This window comes from Lepus europaeus, chromosome 2, assembly GCF_033115175.1.
Source record: "Lepus europaeus isolate LE1 chromosome 2, mLepTim1.pri, whole genome shotgun sequence".
NCBI classification, from domain to species: domain Eukaryota; kingdom Metazoa; phylum Chordata; class Mammalia; order Lagomorpha; family Leporidae; genus Lepus; species Lepus europaeus.
Window position 1 is genome coordinate 133,461,487 of NC_084828.1, and position 21,686 is coordinate 133,483,172.

The window sequence follows — 21,686 nt, forward strand, 5'->3', positions numbered from 1 at the left end:
AATATTTTCAAAGTTTCAAGTGCATAATGGTTAAGTGCTATTAAGGGTTACATTTTTGCTTAGATGAAATAATCTTTGGAAACTCTCTTAACAAACAAGTACTGTGTTTGTACTCTTAGTGTTATATCAACATTGCTCCATAAAGCTGCGGATCCTTTATTTGTAGGTTTTATTATGATAGAACAGAGTGGCTTACAGAGAGGGAATGTGTAAATAAATCATAGCTTCTTAAAAAAATACAGACACCTTTAGAAAATTTCCACTGGCAATGGAACTTGTTTTGAACTATAATTTTATTTCAAAATAAATGTAACTTACTGAGATTCACATTCCTTAAAGTAACTGGGGAACAGGAAAGCAAAACAAAGAAGTGGGTGAAGTCATAAATTGTAGTAGACCTAAAATGGAAAATCATTCTTAACCTGATTTAGTTTCCCTTAAAAATGGCAAAAATGGAAATAAAATGTTTTTGAACACTTTTTGAATAATTTACAGTATAATTTAAACACATATGTATTGTTTACTACTAATGGAATGGTATTATTAGATGATGTTAGGTGACTACTTGTGCCAAAGATCAAAGAATGATGAATCACTCAATATCCCAAAGACAGAAACTATTGCTACCAAAAGAATCATTAGTGTAAGGAATGTCATATGAGCACAGCTCTTATCCGTGGAAGCACTGCTTATTAATTTTAAAATACATAGATGAACTATCTTAAAACATTTGGTAACTTTAGGAAACAATTCTTTCCTGTTAAATATGAGGAAATGGAGAGTCACCAAAGTTTTGAAACAATGGCAACAGTCCATCAAAAAAAAGAAAGAAAGAAAGAAAGAAAGAAAGAAAGAGGCCTAATTTCTTGGCTATCATATTAAAAAATACAATTTTATCTTACTTTTAAATCTTTTAACTTTTTCAAATATCTATCATAAATTATAGTTATAAATAACAATTATAAATCGTAGTGTTGTGATTGAAAGAATATCAACTGGATATTATGACACAAATGAGCTCAAAACCAATCATGCTTGTCTTGAAAGTATTTTGTCTTTTATTTCATTCTTACTGAAGGGATAAGCTGAATTTATCACTTTTTTAATGACACTTGATTTTTCACAAATAACTATTTAGATAATAATAATGATTTCTCTTTGTAAAAACTCTTGATGTAACAGAAGCACCCTGAAATGGGAAAAGTTGACATTATGAGTCTTTATTTATGTACTGTCTATTGAAAGGCCATATTATTTGTTAGTCACTTTATATGCACAAACTACTATGATGATGCAACTGAAGGGCTTATCTTCTGATGTTATATCATTAATAAAATTGAAAGGTTAAAAACGGATGCTTAGAACTTGATGAGTAGGGAATATTATTTATGGAATCATTTGCAGTGTGATTTCAGACCCCAAGTGCAATACATGACTTCATTGTATTATAAACCCAGTGAATTCCATGATTAGTTGGGTCCTCAAAAGGAAACCATACATTTCACTGCGTACACTTCAAAGTGTACACAGACAGCAGAGGCTTACCAAATACAACAAAATTAACTGAGTTAAAATTATGACCCATGGAATTTCTTTTATAATTTGATTTTTGAATAATGTATTAGGCTATGAATGTGGCCATCTATTCCTACCTGTTTTGGGGGATATTATACAACGTTGAAAATACTACTGGTTTTAATAGTAAGAAAAAGATGTAATTAGAAGCTTTAGTAACTTGAATTTGAATCTTTTTTTTTTATCATGTATTAACTTTATATCCCTAGTACTAGTAATTAACCAGGCTCAATTTCCTAAACTGAAACAAAATAGGGATAAAAAAATTTACCTAAAAGAGGTTTGTGAAGATTAAATGAGAACCCATGGAAAAGCTAGCCCAATGTCTGTCATGGATTAGGAGCTGAATATCACTCCTACTGTTCACATCTCCTTCAGAGACAAGTACACAGTTACGTCTGTTTTTGCTGTTTTCATAAAATGATTGAAAATATGAAGGAAAATTTTACCCAAATAAATCAAATTTTTCAATTATTTGGGTCTATTAAAATCCTCTCGGTTTTCTCAAACTTGACCTCTTGTATCAATTATATTTGTATTAGAGCAATTTGAATTGTACAAGCTCATCCACAAATAATTTAGTATTGATAAATATAATGAAACATGTGTTTTCTAGGGGGTAACATAAGAACTTTTAGAATGTTCCAAAATGTTTCACAGAACATTATCAGCCTCATATCAGCTATACTGCCTCTCCCACAGTACAAGAACTGCTTATCCTGAGTGATTATTACAGTCTTGAAGTTATTTTTGCCAATATAAAACATTTTAGAAGAGTCTAGTGGAAGACAGAAGCAAAAAGAGATGCAAATTCCAGGAAGGAACCAGAATGGAACCAAGGAAGTGTGGAGAGGGAGTGAGCTATGGCCTTTTTTTAAACGATTTATTTATTTTTATTTGAAGTCAGTTACACAGAGAAAGAAGGAGAGGTAGAGAGAGAGAAAGTCTTTCATCTGCTGGTTCACTCCCCAATTGGCAGCAACAGCAGGAGCTGGGCCGATCCGAAGCCAGGAGCCAGGAGCCTCCTCCAGGTCTCCCATGGGGGTGCAGGAAAGGACTTGGGCCATCTCCCCCTGCCCTTCCAGGCCACAACAGAGAGCTGGATCAGAAGTGGAGCAGCCGGGACCCAAACCGGCGGCCATAAGGGATGCCAGCACTGCAAGCGGTGGCTTTACCAGCTACACCAAAGCGCCGGCCTCTGAGCTATGGCATTAAAGAGCGATAAGAACCAAGGTGTTGAAGTAATCAACAACATCCACAAATAGTACAATGAGAAGTAAAACTGAAGATAGTAGCAGTAGGTCACTATTGACCAATGTGCTTATAATTTTCTTTCTTCTGCTTGAGTTTATTTATTTATTTTTATTTGAGAGAGAGAGGGAGAGAGAGAGAGAGAGAGAGAGAGAGAGAGAGAGAGAGATCCTCCATATGCTGGCTCACTCCCCAAATGCCCAGCGTTGGCTGGGGCAGGCTGAAGCCAGGAGCCAGCAACTCCATCCAGACCTTTCACCTGGGTGAAAATAATTGCTTTTCCTATGTGACCCAACTGCTGGGGCTATCACCTGCTGCCTCTCTCGGTACACATTAGCAGGGATCTGAATTGAAAGCAGAAAAGAGATGCAAACACAATCATTTTAATATGGGCTGGTGGGCACTCCAAATGAATTAACCACACCACAATATTTGCCCCTAATTTTCTTATACTGACCTAAAACCATCTACAGAGATTAAAGAAAAGTTTAACATTTTTTTTTAAGATTTATTTTATTTTTTTGAAAAACAGTTACAGAGAGAGGTAGAGACAGAGAGAGAGGTCTTCCTTTCATTGGTTCACTCTCCAGATGGCTGCAACGGCTAGAGCTGGGCCAATCCAAAGCCAGGAGCTTCTTCTGGGTCTCCCACATGGGTGCAGGGGCCCAAGCACTTGGGCCATCTTCTACTGCTTTCCCAGGCCATAGCAGAGAGCTGGATTGGAAGAGGAGCAGCCAGGACTAGAACCAGCGCCTATATGGGATGCCAGGGCTGTAACCCACTGCGCCACAGCGTTGGCCCCAAGTTTAACATTCTTAAGAGTTCCATTGTTCGATCTGAGCCGCCTTAGCCATGGCCGCAGGGCTTGAGGGTGTGGGGGGAGGGAGAGGGGTTGAGTCAAGATGGCGGCCAAGGTGGTGAAGGGACGTGCGCCAGGGCCGCGTCCTGCTCCTCAGCGGGGGTGGGGGGGTGGGGGGGTGGGGGGGGTGGGAGGCTCCCACACCCCGCCAGCTCCTGGTGGTTTCCTAGAAACATGATTGATTGTTGGACTTGATCTCACAGCCCAGTGAGGACTTGTTTACTGATAATGTCAAGTTCAGGTTATCCTCCCAACCAAGGAACATTCAGCACGGAACAAAGTCATTATCCTCCCCACTCTGTCCAGTACACCTTTCCCAGCACCCGCCACCAGCAGGAGTTTGCAGTCCCTGATTATCGTTCCTCTCATCTTGAAGTCAGCCAGGCATCACAGCTCTTGCAGCAACAGCAGCAGCAGCTCCGGAGCTGGCCTTCCTTGCTTTCAGAACTTCACCCAGGTTCTGACAGGCCTCAAGAAAGGAGAACTGGATATGAACAGTTTCATCCAGGCCCATCCCCAGTGGAACATGATTCACTGGAATCCAAGCGACCGCGTCTGGAGCAGGTTTCTGATTCCCATTTTCAGTGAGTCAGTGCTGCGGTTTTACCTTTAGTGCACACGCTGCCAGAAGGATTGAGGTCTTCTGCAGATGCTAAGAAGGATCCAGCGTATGGCGGCACACATGATGCTCCATCCTCTCCGATCTCTGGGCAGCCCTGTGGAGATGATCAAAATGCTTCACCTTCAAAGCTTTCAAAAGAAGAGTTAATACAGAGTATGGACCGTGTAGATAGAGAAATCGCAAAAGTCGAACAGCAAATCCTTAAACTGAAAAAGAAACAACAACAGCTGGAAGAGGAAGCAGCCAAACCTCCTGAACCTGAGAAGCCTGTGTCTCCTCCTCCAGTGGAGCAGAAACACCAGAGCATCGTCCAGATTATTTATGATGAGAATCGGAAAAAAGCAGAAGAAGCTCATAAAATATTTGAAGGTCTTGGCCCAAAAGTTGAACTGCCACTCTATAACCAGCCATCAGATACCAAGGTGTACCATGAGAACATCAAGACTGGAGTACCTGCAAGGCGCATGATGAAAAACCAGGTGATGAGGAAAAAATTCATTTTATTTTTTAAAAGAAGAAATCATGCAAGAAAACAAAGGGAACAAAAAATCTGCCAACGTTATGATCAGCTCATGGAGGCGTGGGAGAAAAAAGTGGACAGAATAGAAAATAATCCTCGGAGGAAAGCTAAAGAAAGCAAAACAAGAGAGTACTATGAAAAGCAATTTCTAGAAATTCGAAAACAAAGAGAACAGCAAGAAAGATTTCAACGAGTTGGGCAAAGGGGAGCTGGTCTTTCAGCCACCATTGCTAGGAGTGAGCATGAGATTTCTAAAATTATTGATGGTCTCTCTGAACAGGAGAATAATGAGAAACAAATGCAGCAACTCTCTGTGATCCCCCCTATGATGTTTGATGCAGAACAAAGAAGGGTCAAGTTCATCAACATGAATGCGCTTATAGAGGACCCTATGAAAGTTTATAAAGATAGGCAGTTTATGAATGTTTGGACTGACCATGAGAAGGAGATCTTCAAAGACAAGTTTACTCAGCATCCTAAAAACTTTGGACTAATTGCATCTTACTTGGAAAGGAAGAGTGCTCCTGATTGTGTTTTATATTACTATTTAACCAAGAAAAATGAGAATTATAAAGCCCTAGTCAGAAGAAATTATGGAAAACGAAGAGGGAGAAACCAGCAGCAAATTGCCCGACCGTCACAAGAAGAAAAAGTTGAAGAAAAAGAAGAGGATAAAACAGAAAAAAAAAAAAAAAACAGAAAAAAAAGAAGAAGAAAAGAAAGATGAAGAAGAAAAAGATGAGAAGGAGGACTCTAAAGAAAATGTCAAGGAAAAGGATAAGTGGAAGGTACAGCAGAAGAAACTGAGAAGAGGGAACAGGCCACACCCCGGGGGTGAAAAACTGCCAACAGTCAGGGCCGCCGGAAGGGCCGGATCATCAGGTCCATGACCAACGAAGCTGCAGCCGCCAGTGCTGCGGCCGCAGCAGCCACTGAAGAACCCCCTCCGCTTCTGCTGCCGCCACCAGAACCCATTTCCACAGAGCCTGTGGAAACTTCTCGATGGACAGAAGAAGAAATGGAAGTTGCTAAAAAAGGTCTGGTTGAACATGGTCGTAACTGGGCAGCAATTGCCAAAATGGTAGGGACTAAAAGTGAAGCCCAGTGTAAAAACTTCAATTTTAACTATAAAAGGCGGCATAATCTTGACAACCTCTTGCAGCATCATAAACAGAAAGCCCCACGGAAACCTCGGGAAGAGCGAGATGTGTCTCAGTGTGAAAGTGTCGCTTCCACTGTTTCTGCTCAGGAGGATGAGGATATTGAAGCCTCCAATGAGGAAGAGAATCCAGAAGAGAGCGAAGTTGAAGCTGTCAAGCCCGGGGAAGACAGCACTGAAAATGCTCCATCGCGAGGAAACCCTGAGCCCGCGGCTGAGCTCGAGTCCTGTACGGAAACAGCTGCACCTGGTGCATCTCCCTCCTCAGCAGCTCCAAGCACAAAACCCGCTGAGAATGAAAGTGTGGAGACCCAGACCAACGGCACCGTCAGAACTGAGACGGCAGAGCCGATGGACACAGACCATCAGGAATGCAGCACTGAAGCAGCTTCTGCTCTTGATACCCCAACCACTACCAAAGCAGACTCTGTGGATGTTGAAATTAGGGTGCCAGAAAACAATGCTTCTAAAGTGGAAGGTGATACCAAAGAAAGAGACTTGGAGAGAGCCAGTGAAAAGACGGAGCCTAGAGATGAAGACTTGGGGGTGGCCCAGCAGATCGATGCCCAGCGGCCCGAGCCCCAGTCAATGATTCCAGTGCCACATGCAGTGCTGATGAAGATGTGGATGGAGAGCCAGAGAGGCAAAGAATATTTCCTCTGGATTCAAAGCCTTCATTATTTTTTTATTAAACTTTTATTTAATGAATATAAATTTCCAAAGTACAGCTCATGGGTTACAATGGCTTCCCCCTCCCAAAACTTCCCTCCCACCCACAACCCTCCCCTTTCCTGCTCCCTCTCCCCTTCCAATCACATCATGATTCATTTTCAATTCTCTTTATATACAAAAGATCAGTTTAGTATAAATTAGGTAACGATTTCAACAGTTTGCCCCCATATAGCAACACAAAGTGAGAAAAAAAATACTGTTGGAGTACTAGTTATAGCATTAAATAAGAGTGTACAGCACATTAAAGGCAGAGATCCTACATAACATTTTTTTAAAAATTAATTAATTTTCTATACCATTTCCAATTTAACACCAGGTTTTTTTGTTTTTTTTTTTTCCATTTCCAATTATCTTTATTATTAAACCCCACTGGATTTATATTGGCCTCCTCCCCAATAAAACCAGATCCGTTAGACCTGCCTCCGCTTCAGCATCGAGCTGCTGTTATCCCATCAATGGTTTCCTGCACCCCATGTAATATACCAGTTGGAACCCCAGTGAGTGGCTGTGCTCTCTACCAGTGACACATTAAAGCAATGCATGAATCAGCACTGCTGGAGGAACAGCGGCAGAGGCAGGAGCAGATCGATTAGGAAGGCAGAAGTTCTACAAGTCTATGTGGTGCTGCCAAAAGTCCAAACAGAGAGTGGGAAGTCCTCCAGCCTGCTCCTCATCAAGTGATAACTAATCTTCCTGAAGGGGTTCGGCTTCCAACAACTCGACCAACCAGGCTACCACCACCCCTCATCCCATCGTCCAAAACCACAGTGGCTTCCGAAAAACCATCTTTCATCATGGGAGGCTCCATCTCACAGGGAACGCCTGGCACATATCTGACGTCTCATAATCAGGCTTCCTGTGCTCAATAGGCAGCTAAGCCCTCGGTGGGATCCATCTCTCTTGGACTGCCGCAGCAACAGGAGTCCTCCAAATCAGCTGCTTTGCCCTACATCAAGCAGGAAGAATTTTCTCCGCGAAGCCAAAATTCCCAACCTGGGGGTTTATTGGTCAGGGCCCAGCATGAAGGTGTGGTCAGAGGTACCACAGGAGCCATCCAAGAGGGAAGTATAACTAGGGGAACTCCAACCAGCAAAGTCTCAGTGGAGAGCATCTCATCCCTGCGGGGCTCCATCACTCAGGGTACCCCGGCTCTGTCCCAGGCTGGCATACCAGCCGATGCGCTGGTGAAGGGATCCATTTCTCGAATGCCCATTGAAGAGAGCAGTCCTGAGAAAGGCAGAGAAGAAGCTGCATCCAAAGGCCATGTTATTTATGAAGGCAAAAGTGGACATATCTTATCCTATGATAATATTAAGAATGCCCGAGAGGGGACTAGGAGTCCAAGAACAGCTCATGAAATCAGTTTAAAAAGAAGCTATGAATCAGTGGAAGGAAATATAAAGCAAGGAATGTCAATGAGGGAGTCTCCTGTATCAGCACCGTTAGGGGGGCTGATATGCCGAACATTACCCAGAGGGAGCCCTCATTCTGACCTCAATGAGAGGACTGTGCTGTCTGGCTCCATAATGCAAGGCACACCAAGAGCAACAACTGAAAGCTTTGAAGATGGCCTTAAATATCCCAAACAAATTAAAAGGGAAAGTCCTCCCATAAGAGCATTTGAAGGAGCCATTACCAAAGGCAAACCATATGATGGCATCACCACCATCAAGGAGATGGGGCGTTCCATTCACAAGATCCCACGGCAAGATATTTTAACTCAGGAGAGCTGGAAGACTCCAGAAGTAGTCCAGAGCACGAGGCCCATAATTGAAGGTTCCATTTCCCAGGCCACACCAATAAAGTTTGACAGCAACTCAGGTCAATCTGCCATCAAACACAACGTCAAATCTTTGATCACGGGGCCTAGTAAACTACCCCGCGGAATGCCTCCATTGGAGATTGTGCCAGAGAACATAAAAGTGATGGAACGGGCAAAATACGAAGACGTAAAGACAGGCGAGCCAGTGCGTTCCCGGCACACATCCGTGGTGAGCTCGGGCCCCTCCGTTCTCAGGTCCACACTTCACGAAGCTCCCAAAGCACAGCTGAGCCCGGGCATTTATGACTACACCAGTGCTCGGAGGACTCCCGTGAGTTACCAAAACACCATGTCCAGAGGCTCACCCATGATGAGCAGAGCTTCCGATGTTACAATTTCTTCTAGCAAGTCTACCAATCAGGAAAGGAAATCCACACTGACTCCTACCCAAAGGGAAAGTATACCAGCGAAGTCTCCAGTGCCTGGGGTGGACCCTGTTGTGAGCCACAGCCCATTTGACCCCCATCACAGGGGCAGCACCGCAGGAGAGGTCTACCGGAACCATCTGCCCACGCATTTGGATCCAGCCGAGCCATTCCACAGGGCTCTGAACCCTGCAGCTGCTGCTTACCTGTTTCAGAGACAGCTCTCACCAACTCCAGGCTACCCAAGTCAGCATCTGCTGTATGCAATGGAGAATACAAGACAGACAATCTTAAATGATTACATTACCTCACAGCAGATGCAGGTGAACTTGCGCCCTGATGTAGCCAGAAGACTCTCCCCAAGAGAACAGCCACTGGGTCTCCCATACCCACCAACAAAAGGAATCATTGACCTGACCAATATGCCTCCAGCAATTTTAGTGCCTCACCCCAGGGGAACAAGCACTCCTCCCATGGGCAGAATCACATATATTCCTGGTACACAGATTACTTTCCCTCCCAGGCCGTACAACCCTGCGTCTATGTCTCCTGGACACCCAACACACCTTGCTGCAGCCTCAAGTGCTGAGCGGGAACGAGAGCGAGAGAGGAAGAGGGAGAGAGGGAGAGGGAGAAAGAGCGGGAACAGGAACGAGAGCGGGAGCGCATCGCAGCAGCCTCCTCTGACCTCTACCTGCGTCCAGGCTCAGAGCAGCCCGGCCGGCCTGGCAGTCACGGATAGGCTCGCTCCCCGTCCCCATCAGTAAGAGCTCAGGAGACCATGTTGCAGCAGATAAAAAAAAAAAGAAGAAGAAGAAGAGTTCCATTGTTCTACTCAGATGAACTTGCTGATATCCAGAGGGACTTCCAGAGTCCTAAATTCAATGAACATTTTTTATTTTACTTCAGCTCTTCCAGAGTTGCACTGTTGAATATGTTTTCTTTAGAAAATTACCTTTCTGTGCTTTTATTTATAGTACTGTTTTATTTTCTTTTAGCTTTTTTAAAAAATTTATTTGAGAGGCAGAGAGACAGAAAGGAACAGCACCCTTGTCCAGTGACTCACTCCCCAGATGCCTGCAGTGGCTAGAGTTGGTCTTGGAGAGAAGCCAGAAGCAAGGAGTGTAATCCAGGTCTTCCATGTGGGTGGCAGAAAACTAATTGCTTGAGTCATTACCATTACCTCCCTGGGACTGCATTAGAAAGCTGGAAGCAGGAGCTGGAGACAGGTATTAAACCCAGGGATTAGAATATGGAACATAATGATTGTAACTCCTAGGTCAAATGCCTTTCTCCATGTAATTTGTTTTTGTCCCTACTTGCATATCATTTTATAATACCTTTCCATGCAGTCTTTTTCATATCTATATTTAATTAACTGGATCCAAACAAGTCTCAAGTTTTTGTTTCTACCCTACCCTTTCACTTTGAATTTCAGGCCCATAAACCCAGCTGACTACTTGGCATCTCCACCTAGCTGTCTCCAAAGCACTTCTGACTCATGACATCTTTTGGAATCTATCCTTTTTAAACACTTAGATTCCCAATTTCAGGACATATGTACACCATCTATCCAGTTCCCTATTCCAGAAGCCCAGGAGTAATCAATCTCTAATCCAATCCATCACTAATCCCCACACCCCATTTTAGTTTATTAATAATTCTCAAACCATCCTCTCCTCCTGCCACTAAATTCATTCTCTATACTATGGAAGGACAAATGGTTCAAAACCCAAAACCCATAATATACCTCCCTCTACTTTCAACAGCCCCTCATCCTTAAATGGTTTAATTATTCTTAAAATAATGATGATTTTTTTAAAATATTCATTAATATTCATGAAAGACAGAGTTATATATATAGAGAGAAACAGAAGAGGTCTTCCATTCACTGGTTCACTCTCCAAATGGATCAGAGCCTATATAAACGCAGGAGTTAGGAGCATCTTCCCGGTTCTCCCACGTGAGTGCAGGGGCCTAAGGACTTGGACCATCCTCCACTGCTTTCCCAGGCACATTAGCAGGTAGCTGGATCAGAAGTGGAGCAGCCAGGACTCAAACTATTGCCCATAAGGGATTCTGGTGCTGCAGGCGGGGCTTTAACCCACAGCACCAGCTTAGAATAATTTGTCTCTTGCCTGTCTTTCTATAGCACCAAAATGGATTAGTGTGGTTCCTATTTAAGATATTGAGGCAAGTGAAATGTCTTTCAAGGTAAAGGATAATTACACTTCTGAATATTGGAAGACAAGACGAAGCTGAGACAAATGGTTTAAATATATATTTTAAAAATATATAAAAAAAAACTAATGAAGAATCAAGATCTTAGTAGTGGGAGTCAATAGGTATAGACTATGTGCATAAAACAGAAAAGATACAACTTTTAATAAACAAATCAAAAAATTAAAAAGGAAATAAATTTATACATTAAGTATGTATACTTCCTAATTGTTTTAAATTAAATTATGCATTAAAATCAGCTGATTGCATGTCTAGAACTGATTACTAGACAAATGTAGGTAAATTTTTAAAAAAATTGATGTTAATGCAAAATACAATATCATATTATTGAAATGTATTTGAATCTGAAGAATAAGACATTCTGTATTCTAAGATGTGTATGGTCTCTTAATTTGCATTTTCAATGTGGTCAAAGTTATCAAGTATAATTGGAGATAAGATAATGTTATATTTTATGTGATTATTTTCTGTGAGTTTTGGGATATATAAAGCATAATTTTTAGCTGACTAGACCAAAAAGCAAGTCTACACTGGTAAGATGAAAATTTGGCATTACTGATGACATTCAAAAGATGTTGCTGTGGGCTCTGAGGGGAACTCCAGTTATTAGCAGACGGATGCTCTTGTAGGTGTAGAAGTACCTCTTCACATCACTTCATCGCTCATGAAGTGTCACTGTGTCAGCTGCTTTCTGGGCAGAAGCCAAGCACTTCTGCAAGCTGAACAAGTCTTTCAGGCAACTAGAGTTCTATTCATTTCATTGAAACAATGAATCATGTATGAACTGGAAAACTGACTCAACAAGTACTAAATAATTTGTTGTCTGTATAATTTTATCTGAGGTGTTACAATAAAGATTAGTTTTATATCCAAGGTTGAACATAACAGCTCAATTATCTGTTATTAGGTGGTATATGTTTACACCATCATATTAGATGGTGTGTGTTTATCTCAATAATGAGTCCAGAAATTGAGAAAATTTAAGAATCATGTTTTAGAGTTAACTTCAAAGTAAGGTGATTGTTCCGACAAAATATTCTTTGGGCATTTTGGTCATAAACTCTTTTGTTGAGGCTAATGTGATTTTTTTGGTTTCTTCACTAACTTATTTTTTGATTTCTTATTAGATTTGGAAAACTTAAAGTTGTTCAGGAAAATAATAATTTGCAGGTATCAATTGTTTATTATGAAAGACATTTATTCTAAAATATAAATTACATAAACGTTTGGAGGTTTTGTAGCCACTTTTGAATAAAGATGTGGATGCCAGGTAGGATGCGTTATGAATACAGTCATTTAACTGGTTCTTGCTCACATCATCACCAGCATAAATTACAGGGTAAAATCAGCACCAATGCTGGAAACTGAAGAAGAAATTCAAATAAACTTCTGTGGATTCAACCAACAGGGAAGAAATTAGGTAACTTATAAATAAAGAAAAACAGCTTAATTAAGAGATCGCTTTTATCACATTTAACGTACAAAGTCAGCAGAGATCGCCTTCTGTATTTTGAAGGGATATTTTGTTAGCCACAAAATCTATAGTAACATCCATTGTAGGCCGTGGGAGCCAGGCCGGAAGACAGCGGGAAGATCCTTTGAGTGTGTGCAGTTGACCTTCATATTTCTAATCTAAGATCTCGAGATGCGTCGTGATTCTCTTGTCTATTACACTGTTAAGGTTCACCTAAGTAATCTTGTAAGCAATGGCAACAAGACTGAATTGGGATGAGCCTTTGGCTATTATGGATCACTTCAAAGTCTGTGGGTTCGCTTTTGTTGAATTTGAAGCCTGCTGGGATGCAGCTGATGCCGACCAAGAACCGGATAAGGAATGCTGTGTGGCTGTTGTTGTAAGAATGGAAAAAAAGAAGTCAAAATCGTGGCCCACCTCTCTCTTAGGTCGTCGCCCCCGAGATGATTATCCTAGAAGTCCACCTCGCAGCAGATCTCCAAGGAGAGGCCTCTCTCGCAGCCGGAGCAGGTCCCCTTCTAGAGATAAGAGATATCACTGTCTCGGGAGAGAAATCACAAACCATCCAGATCCTTCTCTAGGTCCCCTAGCCCTTTTAGATCAACTGAAAGAAAACAGAGACAGTTTGGAAGAGAAGTGGGATACAGGAGATGAATTTATTTGACAGGAGTATATACAGAACATTTGTGCTTTCTTTGAGACTTCATAAGCTTGGTTCATTTTTAAGATGTTTCAGCTGTTTGAATTTGTTTGTCTCTTGGAACAGTGACACATAAAAATTCGTAATTATCTATGGTTTGAAGTGGATCCTATGAGGCATGTAATACCAAGAATTGCTGCTTTTCAATGTTCCCTTAAGCAAGATTGAATTTCCTTTTGAATTTTAGTCTTCATAGCCTGATGACCTCTAAATCCTGCCCGGCTAAATAAAGTGCTATGTTTTACTATTGCAGAAACAATGTTGTCAAAAATTAAATTAAGACATACTTTCTTTCACAAGTGGTATACAGTATTCAGCTTCAGAGGAACAAGCAGTCTTTAAAACCTGGTATGCCACAAGAAAGCAGGTAAAAGTAAAATCTGCACCAGATTAGGGGTCCTTTAAAAACCTGGTTAATCTTACCCTGTGCAGAGGTTGTCCAGTGAGTGTAGAATCTGGTTTCAGGAACGTTTACCTTTGCTGAGGTCATAAATCCTCAATGTTATTGTGATAGAGAATACAGAGCTTTTTATGACAGTCTTTATTTGGAAAGCTGAGATTTCAAGAAATACCCATGTCCTGCCACTTGAAGGGTACATTGTACAGCTGAACTTTGAGTTACTGTGCAAGACTTCTTTATGCCGTTATTTATAATACATATTTGTAAGAATCCTTGGAATTAACATTTTCATTACAAGTTGTTTAATTTGAAAGTCTTTTTCCTTGAAAACTCAAATCTGTGCACTTGGTACCAAGTCCAGGTATAACACTCCTATTGAAAGCCAACTTATATTTTCTTGTAAAGTGCTTTTGAATGAATAAAATATTCACATAGTTGAAAACCCCCATTGTATACGTTCTGAAGTATGCAGGTCCTAAGAGAGTATAAACGTGTTCTTCCTAATGCACATTAATTGAACAATGATCCTAGTGCTTTACATGAATCATAAACATGTGCTGGAAAAAAAAGTGAGCATTTAAGCTTACTCAATAATTTTTTAAATAAATGAAAAGGTTAATTTATTTCAACTCTAATGACAACATCAAACCAAGTTTGGGAGGCCCCAAATTGTGGTTTTGTCACTTTTTAAAGTTAACTTTTTATTTTTTTTATTTTTTGTTCATTTATTTGAGAGACAGAGGGAGCTCCCATCCACTGCTTAATTTTCCTGAATGCCTACAACATTTAGGTCCAAAGCCAGAATTCAGGAGCTAAGAACTCAACTATCCAAGTCATCTTCACTGCTTCCCAGGGTCTGCTTTAGCAGGAAACTGAAATCAAGAGCCAATGGCAGGAATCAAACCCAGGCAATGTGATGTGGGATGCATGTCTCGTTACCTGTAGGACAAATATCCTCCCCCATAATGTGCTTTTGAAAAAAAAAATATATATGCATATATATACTATATGTTTAAAATGTTTAATAAAACTATGATAACTAAAACAATGGAACATAGATAGCAAGAAATTAATGGAATAATTTAGATACATAAATTTACTTAATTTATACAAAAACAGGATATTTCTGTTATTGAAATAATATTTCATGAAGATTTCTTTGAATACTAGGTAGATATTTGCAAAGATGAATCTAGATTCTGATTTTACATAAATGTTTGACAAATAAAAGGTTTGGATCAAAAAGTAAATTACAAAACGTACCAGAAGGAAATGAAGATGAATATAATATGGAGGTATAAAAATTTTTATAAACCTTTACAAACTAAAAATGAAAGCATAAATGAATCAAGCAACAGAATTAACCTCATATGTTTTCCTAATTGTGCATGTCTCCATGAAGACTTTTCCTTCCACTTACCCGAAGGCCACAGGGATAATGAGAGAGTGAAGCTCAAACTGTAGAGTATGGGTGCAATCGGAGTCTGCATGCTCCAAAGTACACACGTGGCTGCCCAGAACCCTAATAAAAAAGCTTCACAGGAGGAAGAAGAGAGAAAAGGCAACACAGAAAGGACTCGGCAAGAGGGCTCAGTCACTGCCAATTTCAGAAACACCAGCAAATGTGCACTTTCTGAAGATGAGAGGCACAACCAAAGGTGAAATATCTGTATCCCGTTTCTGAACAGCAGGAACAAGAACAGAGGTGAAGTGCTGGCAGCAGGAGTCCTGGGCTAGGTTTGGTTTATAGAAACAGAAAAAGTGGGGTATAAGAAGGATCACAGAGACGTAGAATTTGGGGCAGCAGAGGAGAATTTAGATTTGCATTATGAATATCAAGCAACTAGGATACTACTAATATATCTGCCTGACCAAACAAACTGCTTGCAAACAGTTGGTCCAATGAAACTCAACTAAGATAATATTGGACTCCAAAAACTACTAGCAGAATTTGAACTAAAAAATAACAAAATAGAAAAAGAGGCATTATAATTTCCTAATTGAAGAAAGCTAGTCACCAGGAAAATATTGCTATGCAGCTTTATAGAAAAATATAAAATATTTACCTAAGTTAAAAAAATAAAGCAATTGCCTAATCACCTCTCTAAGGAAGACCTTATAGCAGATCTCCAAAAATTCAGTAGTCAAATGGAAAAGCACTAAATAAAATGAAGCATGATCTGCCAGAACTCCCTAAAGAAAAAAAGTAAAATAACAAATGAGAAAAAAAAAATAGGGAAGAGAAATCATAGAAATATAGTAATAGATTTTTTATTTTCATTTAATTTTTTTTCAAAGATTTTATTTATTTATTTGATAGGCAATGTTACAGAGAGAGGGAGAGACAGAAAGGTATTCCATCTGCTGGGTCACTCCCCAAATGGCTGCAACAGCTGGAGCTGTGCCATTCCAAAGTCAGAAGCGAGGGGCTTCTTCCAGGTCTCCCACATGAGTGCATGGGCCCATGCATTTGGTCCATTTTCCACTGCTTTCCTAAGCCATTAGCAGAGAGCTGGATAGGAAAAGGAGCAGCTGGAACACAAATGGGTGCCCATATGGGATTCTGGAGCCGCAAGCAGAGGTTTAGCCTACTACGCCACAGCGCTGGCCTGTTTCATTTATTTATTTATTTATTTTTTTAGTGAATATAAATTTCCAAAGTACAGCTCATGGATTACAAAGGCTTCCCCCCCACCCGCAACCCTCCCCTCTCCCACTCGCTCTCCCCTTCCATTCCTATCAAGATTCATTTTCAGTTCTCTTTATATATAGAAATTCAGTTTAGTATATATATAGATTTCAACAGTTTGTCCGCCTATAGCAACACAAAGTGAAAAAATACTGTTGGAGTACTAGTTATAGCATTAAATAACAGTGTACATCACATTAATGACCAAGATTCTGCAAGATATTTTTTTTAAAAGATTGATTATTTTTCTATGTAATTTCCAATTTAAAACCAAGGGTTTTTTTTTTTTCATTTTCAATTATCTTTATATACAGAAGATCGCTTCAGTATATACTAAGCAAAGATTTCATCAGTTTGCACCCACACATAACCACAAAGTGTTTCATTTATTTTTAAAAGATATATTACATATTTACTTAAATAGAGATAGAGGGAGAGATGATCTTCTATCTCCTGGTTTACCCCCCCAAATGCCCATACCTGGGAATGGTCCAGACTGAAGCCAGGAGTCAAGAACTTCATCCAGGTCTCCCATGTGAGTGTCAGGAATCCAAGTACTTGAGTTGTTATCAGCTGATTCCTCTTGTCTTAGCAGGAAGCTGGAAGCAAAGTGGAAACTATCTCAGGCACTCTAATAATGGATGTGGGCATCACAAGGAAGGGCCTAACATATTACAGCACAATGCCCACTCTCCCCCAAAATAACCAAAATTAAACAGAAATTGAAAGTGAGCTAGAAAGTCTTCTGGATATATATATGTGTGTGTGTGTGTGTGTGTATGATAAAGCAAAGAGGATTGACCTATATATGTTGAAAATAATCCAAGATAATGGAAGAAGATATTTAAACATGTAATTTAAAAATCTTTCCTGAAATAGGAGACTTGAATTAGTGCATTGAAAATGCCAGATCTATTTATGTATGCACCCATTAATGGCTTCTCTTTGAATAAATGTTTACCTGATTATAAAAAAAATTATCAAAGAAAACCTAGAACATAAAAGCCCACAAGAAAAATAATTCACATCTAACTTCACAAATTAGAGATTCTCTTTTTCAAATTGATGCTAATCTTCTAAGTTTTATGTGTTTTAAATAACTTCTCCCCATTTTTTCTTACCTTTTGGCTATCTTTATGGTATATTTTGAGGAAAATAAGTTCTTAATTTTAATATAATTGAATTAATAAAAAAACAGAGATGCTAATCATAAACATTTGGTGTATCTGCTTTAACTTTTCTATACCAAACTCAGTTTTTAATATATATTATAACATAATAAAATATTCTATGTAGTAAGCTAAGAATATTGTGTATATTTTGAGGAAAGATGATTATATTTAGACTTGTGTTTATTCTAAATAAGCAAATTACATATTTTTTCTCATGTGTTTGTATATATTGAATAGACAATATACCCTTGAAATATACAATATACTCTTTTAGATTATAATTATGAAATCATGCATAATGGGAAGTTTATCATCTGCCCATCTCAGGTTCTCCTTCCATGTTTTTCACAAATAGGACATACCACAGACCTTGAGCTTTTTTTCCCATTAGTGTTAGAGTCATTTAGAGATCCTTTAACATCAGTGATAGAGATATACCCTATTCTTCCTTATGGCCATATAGAATCCTATTGAAAGGATGGAATATAATTTGCCTAAGTAGAGTGTGTTCCTGTTTTTTCCTACTTGGTTTGACCAATAATGTGGCTATTCCTGCATACAAATGTAGGATATATATATATATATACATATATATATATATATAACTATATCTGTAAGATAAATATCTAAAAGTGCAATTGTGGGGTAACAATGTATTTGATTTTTATGTACTGTATAGTTCTCCAAACATGTTACCATATCTATACCATAAAAGATATAATGAAGCCACTCACACTGTACACTACCATTTAAAAAAATATTCTTCACTCAGGGTGTGTGTTTGGGATAACAGTTAAGATTATACTTGCTATATCCACATCCTATATCAGTATCTGTGTCAAATCTTGGCTACTTTGCTTATGATCCAGCTCCCCACTCTGTTAGGAAGGAGATGATGGCTCAAGTACTTGGGTCTTTGTCACCCATCTTGGAAACTCAAATTGAGTTCCTTTCCCCTGGCTTTGACCTGGTCCATCCCAGGCTATTGCAAACATTTGGAAAGTGAATCAACAGGATAAAGGATCTCTCTTTCTCTCTCTTCCTCACTCTCTGCCTTTCAAACAAGTGAGAATGACTGAATGAATGAATAAATAAATAATTTTAATGACAAAAGATTTTTAACAATTTCCACTACTGTGATAGGTGATGGAAAGATACACCATTGCTGTTTTAACTAGAATGTTTTAAATTCTCATTTAAACTAATAATCCTTACTGTCCACTTGCATTTCTTTGGAAATAGTCTATTGATGAACTTACTTCATTTTGCTGTTAGATGTTTATTTTTTTCTTGACTTAAAAGAGCTCTTCTCGTATCAAATAAAACAATATTTTGCATGTCCTATGTGTTGCAATTACTCTTTTCCAGATTGCCTTTTTTTTATTGATGTGATTCATTTCAATTCTTCAGGCAGAAAATTTCAATTTTAATGTAGAGAAAATTACTTTGTGACTAAATTAGAAAGCTTCTTCTCTCAACATTTTTATTTTAATATTTTACAGTTTTCCTTGTGCTTAAACACTTTTTTTTTAAATTTTATTTAATGAATATAAATTTCCAGTGTACAGCTTATAGATTACAATGGCTTCCCTCTCCCATAACTTCCCTCCCACCCGCAACCCTCCCCTCTCCCGCTCCCTCTCCCCTTCCATTTGCATCAAGATTCCTTTTCAATTCTCTTTATATACAGAATATCAGTTTAGTATAAAGATTTCAAGAGTTTGCACCCACATAGAAACACAAAGTGAAACATACTGTTGGAGTACTAGTTATAGCATTGAATCAAAATGTACAGCACATTAAGGACAGAGATCCCACATGAGGAGCAAGTGCACAGTGGCTCCTGTTGTTGACCCAACAAATTGACACTCTAGTTTATGGCGCCAGTAACCATCCTAGGCTGTCGTCATGAGTTGCCAAGGCTATGGAAGCCTTCCAAGTTTGTCGACTCTGATCATATTTAGACAAGGTCATTAAAGACAGAGTGAGGATAGTAACCAATGATCCTAAGAGTGGCATTTACCAGGTTTGAACAATTATACAGCATTAAGTGGGGAAGAGGACCATCAGTACACACAGGTTGGGAGTAGAGCCATTGGTGGTAGAGGTTATGATTACGAAGGAGTGAGGCCCAAGTATGCTAGACAGGGTCTAGAACAAAGGACAGAGTCATTATTAGAGGAGCTAAGAAAGGTGCTGTCTAAGCTACAATTAAGTTTTCTGATTGAGAGGCAAATAGAACCTGATAGAAGGGGCTTGATAATAATCTGGTGGGCTTTAGGCCTTGTAAGTTAAGAGGCCCAGACCTATCTATCTCTTCACATGGGGTATATCCTAAGGGAGGTGTGAACCTCCTAGGGGAAGGCACTCTGTTGACTTTCATTACTTGGCTGCCTGGGAGGAGAGCTGGCCAGGTAAAGGCAGGGGGCATCTCTAACAAGAAATGTACAGTTCTGCCTGCAATGTTGCTGACCCTACTTGACCATCCCCTCAGCTGCAGTGGTCACTTTGGAAGTTGGGCTGAGTGAAGGGCTTTTCAGCTTAGAGCCAATAAGATCTGTGGCTCTGACCTGGGCATCCTTCAACTCCAGGGCAGGTCCATTTCCAGTGATCCAACTCTTGGCAGTGCTGCCAGGGCTCTTCACAAGCTGACTTCTGCTGAAGCCCAGGCTTACCACATTGAAAGCCACTGCAGTGGACTGGCCTGTTGGGTCTCCTTGAGGCAGATCACTGTACAGATCAGCCATTAATAGGCCTGCCACCCATTGCTTCTGATGCCGAGCTTTCTTTTCCTCCTGGTTTGTGTTAAAGCAGACCAGAGGATGCAAGTCAAGGGAGTGCCCGTGTCCCATCTCTAATCTTCGGTGGCCTGAACTACAAGTCTATAGTCACAGGCATGTTCTGTAGTAGTTTTTCTAAGGTAGACAATGCCCATGAGGAAAATTATATTCTCACTTTAAAACTTTCTTTCCCTTTGGTCTGAAAGGGAGGTTTTTTCTACTTACTGTATACTTTGCTTTTTATCAAAAACAATGCACTGTATTTCTTTGTATAAATGCATCATAATTTGTTTAGCTTATTATATCTTTTTATTTAGTTGATTCCTTTCTTCTTCATCTATAGGCAGTGTTGTAATGAACATCTATATATTTTTATGAACACTGTTTTATTCCTGCTTCCTTCCAAGAGCATTCTTACCCTAATACTTTACATCTGTTGCCCTGCCAAATTGCATGTCCACAAGTATTCAATACCAGCAGTTTTCAAAATGATCACATAAAACATGTATTATGCAAAATTGTGCCTGCATTTGAAGATTTTTGCAGCAATATAAACATCTTTTAATTAATTTTTCCATAATTTTTTGGAGTCCCTTTTATAGCTAGCATTTACTGGCACCATTGCCAATGCTTAATGTTGTCAGTTTTATATATATTTTCACTTGTGGAAATTTATGCTCACTCTTTTGTTTGAACCAATACTCATTGCATTATTTATTCCCAGTCCTTAATATCTTTTTCTCTAGATTTCTTTTCTTGTACCTTTTCTAACTTATTTTATTTCTCTGCCACTCAGGCAAAAGACTGAAAAGAGAAAGGTGTGCTCTGGGTGAGTGTTAGATAAATTGAACAAAGCAAAATTCATGTTGCTACTTCTCCAAGTGAGAAGATCACTCTTTTCCAGCAACCTATTTAGATCTTCCTTTTTCAATGTAACAGCTCCATTTTTTCTAATGAAATGAAAAACATCATCTCAATTACATTACACCTGCTCTCATAGCCCATTTAAACTTCTATTGTTTTCTATTCTCACTTGTCTGAGGAAAAGGTGCACCGTGTCTATATGCCTGAATGAGGCTCAGACTTCCTATCATTTCCTTGCCTCCTCCTCATTATAGGATGACAACAAGAGGAGGGCAATTCAACCTTTCTCCTCTGAAACTCTTCCATCATACGCGGTAGAAAGCTCCAGGCAGACAGGCTGGAGACTTGCCTCCTTCTCCTTTGTCCTCCAAAGTCTGCAGTTGTAAAATCGCTCCTGCAAGATCAGACCCTTGCTAATTACAATACTAACATCTATTAACTTTTTCATTCATGGCCAATTT

The 21,686-nt window shown here is 39.6% G+C and overlaps 1 protein-coding gene and 1 pseudogene across 1 annotated transcript; both read left to right on the top strand.

Moving 5' to 3' along the window:
* Positions 1-3,828: 3,828 nt before the first annotated feature.
* Positions 3,829-11,869, top strand: LOC133751790 (nuclear receptor corepressor 1-like). The gene is given in 7 exon segments (XM_062181918.1): positions 3,829-5,509; positions 5,511-5,607; positions 5,610-6,569; positions 6,572-6,662; positions 7,074-9,514; positions 9,517-9,832; positions 11,776-11,869. Coding segments are annotated over 7 exon segments (5,595 nt in total). The 5' UTR covers positions 3,829-3,913.
* A 922-nt stretch (positions 11,870-12,791) lies between these two features.
* LOC133751797 (serine/arginine-rich splicing factor 3-like) lies at positions 12,792-13,274 on the top strand (annotated as a pseudogene).
* Positions 13,275-21,686: the final 8,412 nt, after the last annotated feature.